At 40.8% G+C, this 14422-nt stretch overlaps 1 protein-coding gene across 3 annotated transcripts; it reads left to right on the forward strand.

Annotated features, from left to right (window-relative positions):
• The first annotated feature begins 406 nt into the window (after positions 1-406).
• Positions 407-13556, forward strand: LOC133835877 (neurofibromin). 3 transcript variants are annotated; one of them, XM_062266017.1, is made up of 18 exons: positions 407-579; positions 921-1064; positions 1143-1527; positions 1584-1725; positions 1789-2376; positions 2448-2769; positions 2828-3380; positions 3439-3976; positions 4032-5623; positions 5681-6287; positions 6346-8701; positions 8757-9014; positions 9077-9172; positions 9698-9787; positions 10158-10360; positions 10427-10613; positions 10674-10839; positions 12238-13556. In XM_062266017.1, the coding sequence occupies exons 1-18, from the start codon at positions 520-522 to the stop codon at positions 12243-12245; spliced, it is 8295 nt and encodes a 2764-aa protein (XP_062122001.1). In that variant the 5' UTR covers positions 407-519; the 3' UTR covers positions 12246-13556. The 3 variants fall into 3 exon arrangements, with proteins under 3 accessions (XP_062122001.1, XP_062121999.1, XP_062122000.1); XM_062266015.1 differs by lacking the exon at positions 12238-13556 and adding an exon at positions 11034-11405; XM_062266016.1 differs by lacking the exons at positions 9698-9787; positions 12238-13556 and adding an exon at positions 11034-11405.
• The last annotated feature ends 866 nt before the right edge of the window (positions 13557-14422 follow it).

The raw sequence follows: 14422 nt of genomic DNA on the forward strand, positions 1-14422 counted from the left end.
TTTCACGAAATTTTGCAATTAGCCGGCACTCAACTTAATTCTGACAGGAAGCGTCTTGCTCGCGATTATGAAACTATCGATAAATGTTATCAATGATATCAAGCCATACACATGATTGTAAATACAAGATTTCGCATTGCGCAAGTCTTGCATTTAGCGCGTGACGTCACATTTTAAAATTATATTATTGATTTAGCACAAGAAAGTCGCTGAAAATTAACAAACCATTCTGCTTAATAATCGGTTTTAGTAATTTCTTATGATTTGATAATTACAATATTTACATTTAAGAATAAAACCCAAGGCAAACACATGAATGTGGTTAAATGTGACGTCATGTGTAATGAGAGCCAATTGTTGCGCACTCCCTCGAAAACTGTGTACCTCACAACCATTCTGCATTCACGCACACACACAAGAAACCTCAGCCATCGTTTTGACAGCAACATTACAAAACTTTGTAGTTTTTATTAAAAATGCAGTGAAAAAAGCGTTCAAAATATCTTAAATAACTGCACAATGGCTACTCAGAAGCCTGGAGAATGGGCGACTGGTCTGCTCGCAAGATTTGAGGATCAGGTAAGTGTTTTACAAGTCTTTCAATGTGGTGTGTCGCAGCGCTTTGCGTAAAGTGAAAAAATGTACCTGCTGCTGGTGTTGTTTTGGTGTGGGTGGGTGCTGCTGTGAACGGGGGTCTTTGGTGGCTATGGGGCCGGTGACAACTTCATGAATGAACTGAAGAGCAAAGTCGCTGTTGCGATGTAACGAAGCACTCATTCTCTTGTATGTTTTCCCGGTTATTATTTACGATACTATTTATGAGTAAAATATTTCTGCTCTGCTGCTTACAAGAATACATACACATATTTAGTATTTCAATCAAAATCTCAAGTAATCAAATTTATGTATTTTATCCGCAGCTGCCAAACAAAATCGGTGCCTATGGAACGCAGGCGCGCATGAGCCAGGACCAGTTGGTGGCATGTCTCATACACATCTCGCGCTACCGCTTCTCGCTGGTCATTTCCGGTTTGACCAAGATGTTGCAGCGGGTCAACGAGGCGGTAAGCTATTTCGCTTCAATAAAGATTAACATGTCTAATTCATTGAAATCTAATAATAATATTTATGTGATTTTAAAGGCACTACAAAATCGACATGAGCCAGAACGATGTTATTTCGAATCACTGGTCATTATATTGACCACCTTAGAACGATGTCTAACCAATCAAACCAAGGATACAGCACGTTTCGAGGAGGCGATGAATGTCAAATTGTTGCTTCGCGAAATTTCACAATTTGTGGACGTGCAAAGCGACAACAATCCAAATGCTGCTCAATTGAAAGCGCTTGCCTCGAAAGTGCTCTTTGCATTATCTCAGAATCACTTCTCCGCCGTATTTAATCGAATCTCAGCACGCATACAGGAGTTGACATCGTGCTCCGAGGAGAACCCCGACTACAACGACATTGAATTAATACAGCACATTGATATGGACATGATCAAGCTAACCAAGTTGTTGCAGGGTAAGCATATACCATAAATGGGATTTTATAAGAAGTTCATTTGTTTTTGTTTGCAGAAACTATTACTAAATTTCGCTCAAAGCGCGCACCGCCGCTAATTTTACTTTACTCGCTGGAGAAAGCGATTTGGAACTGGATCGAATATCATCCACAAGAGTTTCAGGACTTACAGCGTGGCACAAATCGAGACATATCTACGTGAGCACTACAGATTACATAAATCCTTTGTACTTTTTACTATGCGAAATTCTTTTCTTACAGATGCTGGGAACCCCTTCTGGACTTTGTGGAGTATTTCAAAACCGAAAATAAGAAAAGCAAAACTTTAGTGTGGCCACTACAAATGTTATTGCTCATATTAAATCCCTCTAGTCTTGAGGCCACTGTCAACGAACTGCAGCAGTCGGAAAAGGAGAAAGAGAAAGAAAAAGTGCCATCAAAGTCAGCATCATCGACATCGCGTGACAAAGACTTTTCAGCCAGACAATTCATTGAGAGCATTAAACGCGGACTAGGTCCACATTCGCCCTCAAAACAAGTTACTGAATCGTCAGCCATCGCATGTGTCAAGCTTTGCAAAGCATCCACTTATATCAACATCAATGATTCCAATAATGTGGTCTTCAAATTGGTGCAATACTTTATAAATGATCTCAAGGCGCTGCTCTTTAATCCCGTGAAACCTTTCTCACGCGGACAAGGTTACAATTTCGCCGATATCGAACTAATGATTGACTGCTGGGTATCCTGTTTCCGCATCAATCCCCACAATATAGAAGCTCTCAAGGTTTGCCTTAATCTCTCCTCACCGCAAGCCTACCATTTCGTAATTGTATGTTCGCTGCTGCGGTGAGTTTCAAACTTCCGAAAGTTATTTTTAATACATAAGCCTAATAAATACAATTCTTTCATTACTTTAGATTGGCACACATTTACGTGGACTTCCGGTTACAGAACAAGAATCCCTTTAGGATTGTCAATCAGCCGCGTCTTCCTTGGTGGCCACAGACCGATGTAGTCCATTATCGTTCCGCTGAGCTGCGTGCTCTTTTTACGGATACGCTCAACAAGGCAACGCAAGGCTACATTGCTCACACGCCGCTACGATACATAACGTCACTAACGCTCAAGTCTAAGGACACACAGAAAGGTCTCACACGTGCCGAAGAGGGACCAGCTCACAAGATGCTGCTGCTACTCCTTGTGCGCCTTATACACGCCGATCCCACTCTATTATTAAATGTAAGATAATATTTCGATTATCATTAAAAGCATTGATTCATTTCTGTTTTATTTGCAGACGCAAGGAAAAGTCGCACATGAAGTGCAGAGCTCCACACTAGAACTCATTAATGGTTTAGTCAGTCTGGTGCATCAAACAACTTTACCTGACGTCGCCCAAGAAGCCATGGAGGCATTGCTAGCGTTGCATGCACCCGAAAAAATAGAAGTTTGGAATCCTGAGGCACCCATAAATACATTTTGGGATGTCAGCTCGCAGGTGCTGTTCTCAATTTCGCAAAAGCTGATACAACATCAGATCGCTAACTATACGGACGTGCTCAAGTGGCTGCGTGAAATACTTATCTGCCGAAATACGTTCCTGCAACGGCACAAGGACTATGCCCATGTTGGCAGCCAGATTGCTATTTGCAAGCAGGCGCATATTAAAATGGAAGTGGTCTTCTTCATGTACCTATGGAGCGTCGATTTGGATGCAGTGCTGACATCGCTTTCATGCTTTGGTTTACTTTGCGAAGAAGCAGAGATCTGCTGCAGCTCAGATGAATTAACGGTGGGTTTTATAATGCCCAATTATCACATCTACCAGGAACTGGCACAGCTCTCTTCATGTAAGTGAACACATCTTTAATTTGAGTGAATACATAATATTTCCCATTTCTATCATAGCTGCCACGGACACGCGCATCTGCTTCTTCGACAACAGTCATGGCAATGTGCTGAGTCGCCTAACATTACAGAAGCGTATCATGACTCTCTTGCGTAAAATCGAGCACTGTGTACACGGTGTTCAACCTGCCTGGGAAGAAACGTTTCGCAATTGGGAAGTATCCAGCAAGGTGCTTCAAACTTATCCCAAGCTAAAGACAGAGGATGCGCAGGCAGAAATGTTTCATAGGGGCATGGGCAAGCGACGAGCCAGCCACCAAAGTTCTGAACACGATCTGGAGGAGCAAATCAACGAATGGGCCAATATGACATGGTTTCTTCTCGCACTTGGCGGTGTTTGTCTGCAAAAACGCAACAGCAATCGACAGATTTTATTGCAGCAATCGCAAAACAATTCATCAGTGGCATCGCTGGCGCAAGCATCGCTCTACTCAAGCTCAACTAGCTCTGGCCATGGTTCTCTACATCCCAGCACAGTGTCTTTGTCTACGATACCACCAGCGCCTCCACAAGATGTGAGCTATTGCGCGGTAACACAGTACGTATACACAATATACATTAATAGGAATGTAATTAATACATTTTTCTTGTAGATTTATTGGTCAGCTGTTGCGTTTGTTGGTATGCAGCAATGAGAAGCTTGGTCTCAACATACAGAAAAACGTTAAGGAACTAGTGGGCGAAGAAATGTCTACACAACTTTATCCCATACTCTTTGATCAGGTCAGAGCCATAGTGGAAAAGTTCTTCGACCAACAGGGCCAGGTCAATGTAAATGTAACGGATATAAATACCCAATTCATCGAACATACCATTTATATAATGAAATCCATACTGGATCCTAAGGCGAGTAAGGATCCGAACAATGACCAGCCGTCGCCGTCGGAACATTTGGGAGTAACCAGTATCGAGGGCATGATGTTGGGCATTGTGCGCTACGTGCGTCATTTGGACATGAATGTCTATGCTATACGAATCAAGACAAAACTGTGTCAACTCGTGGAGGTCATGATGAAGCGTCGAGATGATTTAGCCTTTCGTCAGGAGATGAAATTCCGCAACAAGCTAGTCGAATATCTAACTGACTGGGTTATGGGAACATCGCACCAGATAGCACCACCCAGCTCTGCAGATGCCTCAATACTGACTAATACGTCTATAATCTTTCGTGATCTGGATCAGGCTTGCATGGAGGCAGTGGCTGCTTTACTTCGTGGACTTCCATTACAACCGGAGGAATCGGATCGTGGAGATCTGATGGATGCCAAGAGCGCATTGTTTTTGAAGTACTTTACGCTATTTATGAACCTACTCAACGATTGTATTGATAGCTCTGAGGCAGAAAAAGAGCTGAATAATACACCTCTGTTGCCGCCACGACCACGGATGGCAGCTGGTAAATTGACAGCACTCAGAAATGCTACCATCCAAGCAATGTCTAATCTATTGGGCGCCAACATTGACTCTGGCCTAATGCACTCCATCGATCTTGGCTATAATCCTGATTTACAAACACGCGCCGCTTTCATGGAAGTCCTCACACAAATTCTGCAACAGGGCACAGAGTTTGACACACTTGCTGAAACGGTGCTGGCGGATCGCTTTGAGCAGCTGGTACAGCTCGTAACCATGATCAGTGACAAGGGTGAATTACCTATTGCCATGGCCTTGGCAAACGTGGTGACCACAGCGCAAATGGATGAACTCGCTCGTGTGTTAGTCACACTCTTTGATGCTAAGCATTTGCTCTCCCCTCTGCTATGGAATATGTTCTATCGCGAAGTTGAGGTTTCGGACTGTATGCAGACGCTCTTCCGTGGCAATTCCTTGGGAAGCAAAATTATGGCATTCTGCTTTAAGATCTATGGTGCCAGTTATTTGCAAATGCTTCTGGAACCGCTCATTCGACCACTGCTTGATGATCAAGAAGAGACCTGCTTTGAGGTAGATCCAGCAAGACTAGAACCAACAGAAGACATTGAAGAACATCGCAACAATTTGATAGCACTTACACAGAAAGTGTTCGATGCCATTATAAATTCTTCAGATCGCTTTCCGCCCCAGTTGCGTTCGATGTGCCATTGCCTATACCAAGTGCTCAGCAAACGATTCCCCAATTTGCTGCAGAACAATATCGGTGCCGTGGGCACAGTCATCTTTCTACGCTTCATCAATCCGGCTATAGGTAAGCTTTAGTTTTGTGCTAGTTAATCTTAATAAACTAATTCCGCCTTTCTTTTAGTTTCGCCGCAAGAACTGGGAATTGTGGGCAAACAGGTGCCCAGTTCGGCGAAGCGAGGATTAATGCTAATGTCGAAGATACTGCAGAACATTGCTAACCACGTAGAGTTCTCCAAAGAGCAGCACATGCTTTGCTTTAATGACTTTTTGAGAGATCATTTTGAGGCCGGTCGACGCTTTTTCATACAAATTGCTTCCGATTGCGAGACCGTGGATCAGACGTCGCACAGCATGAGCTTCATTTCTGATGCAAATGTGTTAGCTCTACATCGTTTGCTGTGGACGCATCAGGAAAAGATTGGCGACTATTTGTCCAGTAGTCGAGATCACAAGGCTGTTGGTCGACGACCTTTTGATAAGATGGCCACTCTGTTGGCGTACTTGGGTCCACCAGAGCACAAACCCGTTGACTCGCACATGATGTTCAGCTCGTATGCGCGTTGGAGCTCCATTGATATGTCCTCGACCAACTTCGAAGAAATTATGGTCAAGCATCAAATGCACGAAAAGGAGGAATTCAAGACGCTCAAATCCATGAACATATTCTATCAAGCAGGCACCAGCAAATCAGGGTATCCTGTTTTCTATTACATAGCCAGGCGATACAAGTAAGTTAAACTATTCCACATTGATAAGTGTTTGATAATTTTTTGGTTTATTTTACAGAATTGGCGAAACTAATGGAGATTTGTTGATTTACCATGTTATTCTTACACTTAAACCATTCTGTCACTCGCCCTTCGAAGTGGTCATCGACTTTACGCACACCTGCTCCGATAATCGCTTCCGCACAGAATTCCTGCAGAAATGGTTTTATGTGCTGCCCACCGTAGCCTATGATAATGTGCATGCGGTTTACATTTACAATTGCAATTCGTGGGTACGCGAATACACAAAATTCCACGATCGCATTCTGGCACCGCTCAAGGGTAATCGAAAGCTTATGTTCCTGGAGTCACCAAACAAGCTAAGTGATTTTATTGATGCCGAGCAACAGAAGCTGCCAGGCGCCACGCTCTCATTGGACGAGGATCTAAAGGTGTTTAGTAACGCTCTGAAACTTAGTCACAAGGACACGAAAGTCGCCATCAAAGTGGGTCCTACAGCTTTACAGATAACGTCCGCCGAAAAGACCAAAGTATTAGCGCATTCCGTGCTCCTCAATGATGTTTACTACGCGTCAGAAATTGAGGAAGTTTGCTTGGTGGACGATAACCAATTCACTTTATCCATAACCAACGAAAGTGGCCAGCTGAGTTTCATTCACAACGACTGCGACAACATCGTGCAGGCTATAATACACATACGAAATCGCTGGGAACTTAGCCAGCCAGACTCAGTTACAGTGCATCAAAAAATACGACCCAAGGATGTGCCAGGCACACTTCTAAACATGGCGCTTCTTAATCTGGGATCATGTGATCCCAATCTGCGTACAGCAGCCTACAATTTGTTATGCGCTTTAACAGCCACATTTGACCTTAAGATTGAAGGACAGTTGTTGGAGACGCAAGGTCTTTGCATACCCTCTAACAATACTATTTTCATTAAGTCCGTGAGTGAGAAGTTGGCCACTAATGAACCTCATCTCACACTGGAGTTTCTGGAGGAGTCCATACAAGGCTTCCAACGCAGCACCATTGAACTGAAACATTTGTGCTTGGAGTATATGACGCCGTGGCTAAAGAACTTAACAAAGTTCTGTAAGTCCAATGATGATGCCAAGAAACTAAAAGTCTCACAGATTCTGGACAAACTCATCTGTCTGACCATCGATCAAAAGGAAATGTATCCCTCAGTGCAGGCGAAAATCTGGGGCTCCATTGGCCAAATACCAGAGCTCATTGACATGGTGCTGGATAATTTCCTGCACAAATCGATTACCTACGGCTTAGGATCGCCTCAAGTAGAGATTATGGCCGATACGGCTGTGGCACTAGCTTCTGCCAATGTCCAATTGGTATCAAAGAAGGTCATAACACGTATGTGTCGTGTCATGGACAAGTCATGCACGAATCCCACACAGTATCTGGAACAGCATATGATGTGGGACGACATAGCCATACTAGGACGCTATCTACTCATGTTATCGTTCAATAACTGCTTGGACGTGGCCACCTCGGTGCCCTATCTTTTCCACACTATCACGTTTTTGGTCTGCTCTGGATCGCTCTCTATGCGGGCATCAACACATGGCTTGGTCATCAATATTATACACTCACTCTGCACATGCACTAATCCCTCTTTTGGCGAGGAAGCTCAACGTGTCCTGCGCCTATCGCTAGATGAATTCTCGCTACCCAAATTCTATTTGCTTTTCGGCATTAGCAAAGTCAAATCCGCGGCTGTGACGGCCTTCCGCTCCAGCTGTCGCCATCCAACAGACAAATGGTTGGGCAATGAACGAGTTACTCAGCCATTGCCTGCAGATCGTGAGCGTCTCTCGTTGCCCTCACTGGAGGTTATCACAGACGCATTGCTAGAAATCATGGAGGCCTGTATGCGCGATGTGCCCGACTGTGAATGGCTGCACACTTGGACATCGTTGGCACGCAGTTTCGCCTTCTGCTACAATCCAGCACTACAACCCCGGGCTCTCATCGTCTATGGTTGCATTAGCAAGAGCGTGACAGATCATGAGGTTAAGCAACTGCTGCGTATATTGGTCAAGGCTCTCGAATCCTTCAACGATTTGATTTTAATTGAGGCTTTGGTTATGTGCCTAACACGTATTCAGCCGCTTTTGCGTCCGGAGTCGCCCATACATCGAGCTCTCTTCTGGGTGGCCATATCTGTGCTGCAGCTGGATGAGATTACACTCTATGGTGCTGGTCTAGCTTTGCTGGAACAGAATCTGCATACGCTCAAGTCGCAAGGTTGCTTTGACAGAACGGAAACTATAGCTGAGGTTATGATGAAAACACGCGAGAAGCTCGAGTGGCATTTCAAGCAACTGGATCATGCTGTTGGTTTGTCTTTCCGCAGCAATTTCCACTTTGCTCTGGTGGGACATCTTATTAAGGTAAGTTCTTCATGCACTACAGGTGTCCACAAGCAACATCTACCTGTTATTTCAGGGTTTCCGACATCCCACGCCAACCACTGTGTCCCGTACGTCCCGTGTACTCACCATGCTGCTGGGAATTATCGCCAAGCCGCTGCATCGTGACAAATTTGAGGTGACACCAGACAGTGTAGCCTATCTGACAGCGCTCGTGGCAGTCTCCGAGGAGGTGCGCTCCCGCTGTCATGTAAAGCATGCGCTGCCACGCTGGCCTGCAGATCTCAGCTGCAGCAGCATGGACAACGGTGAAGTACCTAATGGCGTGTCGACTGTAAGCATCAACTATGCAACACTGCATAGCCCTAGATTTATTTTATCCTTCTTTGCACACAGATTGGCCAACCGTTGTCGCGTCGGCAAAAGAGTTGGGATATTTTGGATCAATCAGCTCTACAGTTTGCGAGACAACACAAAGTACCCACACTTCAGGTAAGCTGATTCATAAAAATCTAAGATTTGACGTATGTGACTACTTAAAAAAATTTGTTGTACAAAAGTTGTTATAACCATTTGCTATAGTAACTTTTGGCTATCCAGTTGTTATATTAAGATTACATATACATTCCGCCTATGTATTCTCGACTCTATCGAAATCAGCCTTTGCATAACTAATTAATTAATCGTTCAATGATATTTTTTCTTATCTCTTTTTATGTTTGTTTTGAATAAAAAAAATCAAATAAAATACCGTAACATACATTTATCACAATGTAACTCCTATATACTCAATATACTACTATATATGCCTGCTGACTCTTACATCTAATTGGTGCTTGTAACTCATCAATATTTCTGTATAATTACGTAAACTACTACGCATGAACATGTCATTTGATTTACGTTTGATTTGATTGACAAACTTCAAATATATATTACAATAAACAAATACAACTATAACCACTACAACGACATCAACAACAACAACATCACACCAACTGTGCTATACAATCGTAGAATGCGCGAGTATTATTCAAAACTCAACGCTCATTTTCGGTACCAACCACAAAGGATCCGAATAATGCTAGCGGCATCGAAGAACGTCAGGTACTGCCTAACAAAACTCTTTCTCTCCCTCTCTTAACTGTAATACTGCTATTCACTAATACCCAATCTTATGACCCCAAACCCCACTAATTAAGAATACTTGCTACTAGGCCTTACTAGATTAATTGTTGTATATACGATTTATTTAATTTTAAAAACATTTCATTTATGCATGGCTTTGCCTGTTTGCTGAAACTCCCATTAAATTCATCATAATTAAATCAATTTAAACACCTTTAACGTAGTTTTTTTCAAAGTATAATAACGCTTCACGAATTTTAATAGCTTTTAATATCTCAATGTCTCGTAATAGCTATGTTTAATTATTTTTAAAATAACTAATTTATTTCAATGCGATCATCGTCGACAGGAACGCGGTTCACGCTCGTCAGTGTCAAATGAATCAAATGTCTTGCTCGATCCTGAGGTGCTGCCCGATCTGTCTATACAAGCACTAGTTTTAACCGTACTGGCGACCCTCGTCAAATACTCATCAGATGAGGGCGAAACGCGCGTGCTTTATCAGTATTTGGCCGAGGGATCGGTTGTTTTTCCCAAAGTCTTTCCAGTCATGTAAGTAAATCCCAAAACCATTGGTGATATCTTATGTGATCTTATGAAATGCTTTGTTGTCGGCAGTCATTCATTACTGGATCAGAAGATCAATAATATACTGTCAGTGTCCCATGATCAAGTTGTGCTGAATTCAGTGCAGAATATCATACAGAACATGCTGGCCAGCGAGGATCCCTCACAGCAACAACTACATTTTCTGCAGAGCTGCGGCTTCGGTGGACTTTGGCGTTTTGCTGGACCCTTCACAAAGGTATGTATTTTCTTTAATGTGTCAATGATTTGATTAACTATTAAAGTGTGTCGCTCGTAGTATAATATGATGGGTGAGTCGTCAGAGTTGTTTGTGAACTGCTTGGAGGCTATGGTAGAAACATGTTTGCCTGGCGATGAATCAGCTCCAGTGCCACCCTCTCCGCGTCCCTATAACTTGAGTTCCAGCTTGAGCAGCTTAACGCTTGGCTCACCCACTGACAAAGGTAAGTGAATAGTTAATGTAGTTGATATAATTACTCAATTTAGCTGCATAAATAATTAAAATTGCTTTTAGCGAAACTAGCGAGTTATTTAGCAACAATTTTTAAATGATATTTTCGATACACCTGAATTTTATAAAAAGTTATATTCTCTATTTACTCTTTCTTTATGCAAACACCATTACGTTAATATACAGCATTCTCATCGGAATCATTAGACTTTTATGATAACTGCTCCGGCAGCGTCACCTCGCTGCGACGCGCCTCACACAGCAAATCACGCGCCAAACATCGATTGAACGAAAGTCCATCACATTAAATGCTCCACAACAGCAATTAAATTCCAAAACCCAATTAAATATTGAACAAGCTTTAGCAAAATTATACACACACACACATACAAACACAAACGCATACGCCAAAGCACATTTGCATTAACATCAAAATCGTGTGCAAGTAGAAACTACGCTCCGATTGGATGTAGAGTTATCTAAGCGCCACTTATAAAATTGTCACCATAGACACACACACATACTCACAAAACAATCAGACAATTGTTCTAACTAATATTTACTATTGTGTATGCAAATTGTTATCAACATCTAAAACAAACAAACCAAAATAGCAAAACAAAAATCAGTGAAAATTACAACACATAAATGCACTTTATAGTATTAGCGAATTGATGTTTGAATACTTGAGAATTGTATTTTATGATATTTATCAGTACCTTGAAGCATTTACAAAAAATTTTCGACTAATTGTCTAGCACTTTGTAGCGTAGTGTAGATGTCGTAAACGTTTGTTATATTCATAATTAAATAACTAAATAAGCAGAAATTGGCTCGTGTTACTAAACACGCAACTATATTGAATCGCCAGCGTAGTAACTTGGGCCACATATTTTATTATACACTATATACATACATATATAAACATTTAAATAAATACTAGATGGAATTACAAAACATACTTAACTACAAATATTGTACCTCAAATTAATGCATGCGATTTAGAACGTTTTGCATAAAAACCTTCAGTAAATTAAAACCTTGCGAAATTAATCCAACAAATGAAAAGAAAAGCTTATACAACGTTTTCTGTTTTTAAAAATGTTTTCATTTAACGTAGATTAGATATAGCAAAAAGTTACAGCGATATTTTTTTTACAAACATAGATTACATAGAAAAAACATATATTTTGATTACAAAAAGAGCAAACGATATCCCTAAAAAAAAACTAGATAATAGATAATATAAAGTTAACGCCTCCAATAGATAAGCTCTGTTTTTATTTTTGTACCTATCAATCCCAACTCTACTATCCTAGTATCTTTTTCTACTTTTATTATTTTTGCAACATTTATGTATATGTTTATGCCTCTTCTGTCTTATTTTCAGCTGCATGAATAACAACAACAAACCCACGCACTAGACGTACCACATTAATCGCAAAAGTTATGCGTTTTTTTAATCTGTTTAAAAAATGTTTCTGAACCCAAAACCAAAACCACAAAATGTACAAAACCATAAAACAAAACGATAAGTGTAATGAAAATATTGTATATGTATGTCCATATGTATATAAAGCAGAGCGCAACAGCTGGTTAAGCGAGAGAACCCCCACGAATACTACAAATATAGAGAGATAATAAAGATATATATATATAAACATACATACAACATATTATATTTTGGCAAAAATACGAAAAGATGAAAAACAATTTTAAAACGATTATCAATTCGATGTATGTAGTTTTTATTAATACAAGTATGAAACATTATTATGTAGTTTAAATAATAAATAAGCACGTAAACCTACTCACACCAGTTCCTGAGATGACCACGGCCGTGGCAGGGCGTAACGGCACCATTTGTACCAGAATTGATTATATGTATAACTACATTAACAACAAACACCAGAAGCTTTAAGATATCGGCACGCGAATGCGGCCTTTTAATTATTTTGTATTATACGAGAATCTCCCGCTGCAACTAACAAATTTCGTAATTAATGGCATTTATTTAATATTTTTTTCTTTCTTAAGCTCATCTTCCATTTCAATTTTTACTTAATTTATTTCATGAACATGCATTTTTTTTTATATATTTATTTTTGTATTAATAAAAATTGTTAAAACACCAAAAGCCCTTTTACAATTAAGCAAACCAAACCCAGTCCGCTTTTAATGCAAACTTAGTTTTAAGCCAACGAAAAGAAAGAACAACATTTTAGAGATCGTAAATCGAAATAGTTTTAACGAATCGAACGTTATACTTACATTTGTACCTCTTATTAAACAGTTTAGTAAAATGATGAAGCGCAACAATTAAGTCCGTTATCTTCCTTTTCATATAAGCCAAAACTAGCACAAGAAAATTTACTTATTGACAAAAGCAACTAATAAATTTTAAATCAAACTTAACTAGAGCGAAAAAATATTTAATATACGAGTATACAATATGGATGTATAACAAAAACGAAATTGGAAAATGTTAAAATACGTTTGCAGTATAAGTAATTGTGCTATAAATGTATGTGTTGCTATATGTGTATGTATTTCAAATCGAAACTTATATATTGTAATATTTTACAAAAACGATGAAACAAAAACATTTGCACATCTAAATGATATTTACGAAATGTTTATGTTTCCAATCTAGTATCAATGTACAATTACAATGTCGATCAAATTAATTTACTCTCAATAAAATGTTTAAACAAATATCTTGATTTCATTTATTCCATAAAAGTATGCAATGATTGGCATACGATGAAAGAGTGTAATTCGATCTTCAGCCTAATATATTTCATATGTTTAAGAGCTAAAATCTTAATCTTTTCTCAGAATCTAAACTCGTGGTCCTTTCTTATGCAAATATTTGCATTTATTCCCGAAGCACCCCAAAGAACAAGTACCAAATGCCATTATAAGCACTGAAAAACCTCCCCCACGACGAAAAACGGAATCAGTATCATCATCATAAAGTGCAGTTTATGTTGTTATTGTTGTTGTTGTCGTCTCTGCATTAACTTCTCGATTTCATGCATACGATTAAACGACCCTCAATTGCGCTCAGAATGGGCACACACTCACCCTAAGGCTAACATTGAGTCAGAGCAGGTGAATTTTGTCAATGGGCACAAATCCCAGTTGCAATCGCAAAACGCGCCAAACGAGCAAGTGCCAGCCAGGCAGACAGCTGACCGGGCCGAATCTCGAGAACCCAATGCCAATACTTGTGGGAATGCTTGAAGTAAACTTTCTCACGATGCGACGCCAACGACAAACACCGGCTGGCAAGTGGCTGGCTGTCTGGCTGGCACTGCTTCGGGTGGTGGTTGCGGTGGTTGTTCGCCCAAGCGAGCGCGACCCGTTCCCGTGCGTACGTACGTAAGTGTAACGCAATGTCGCGCCAAAGAGGAAATGAGGTCTGGGTCTGGGTCTCGATCTCGCTCTCTTGCCTGCAACGACAAAGGGAAGAGCGCAAAACCAAAGCACTCACACACACAGGAACGATGAAATAAACGAAGAAAAACCAACAATGCCGCACAAGTGAGGGTAGCAAAAGGGAACGGGAATGG

The sequence above is a fragment of the Drosophila sulfurigaster genome, chromosome 2R (assembly GCF_023558435.1).
Source record: "Drosophila sulfurigaster albostrigata strain 15112-1811.04 chromosome 2R, ASM2355843v2, whole genome shotgun sequence".
Lineage (NCBI taxonomy): Eukaryota > Metazoa > Arthropoda > Insecta > Diptera > Drosophilidae > Drosophila > Drosophila sulfurigaster.

Excerpts from the sequence above, each read along its gene's own strand:
- LOC133835877 (XM_062266015.1), top strand. The coding sequence starts at position 520 with ATGGCTACTCAGAAGCCTGGAGAATGGGCGACTGGTCTGCTCGCAAGA. Across the intron at positions 1,726-1,788 it reads ACAAATCGAGACATATCTAC|ATGCTGGGAACCCCTTCTGG; the intron begins GTGAGCACTACA and ends CTTTTCTTACAG. Across the intron at positions 8,702-8,756 it reads TGGTGGGACATCTTATTAAG|GGTTTCCGACATCCCACGCC; the intron begins GTAAGTTCTTCA and ends CTGTTATTTCAG.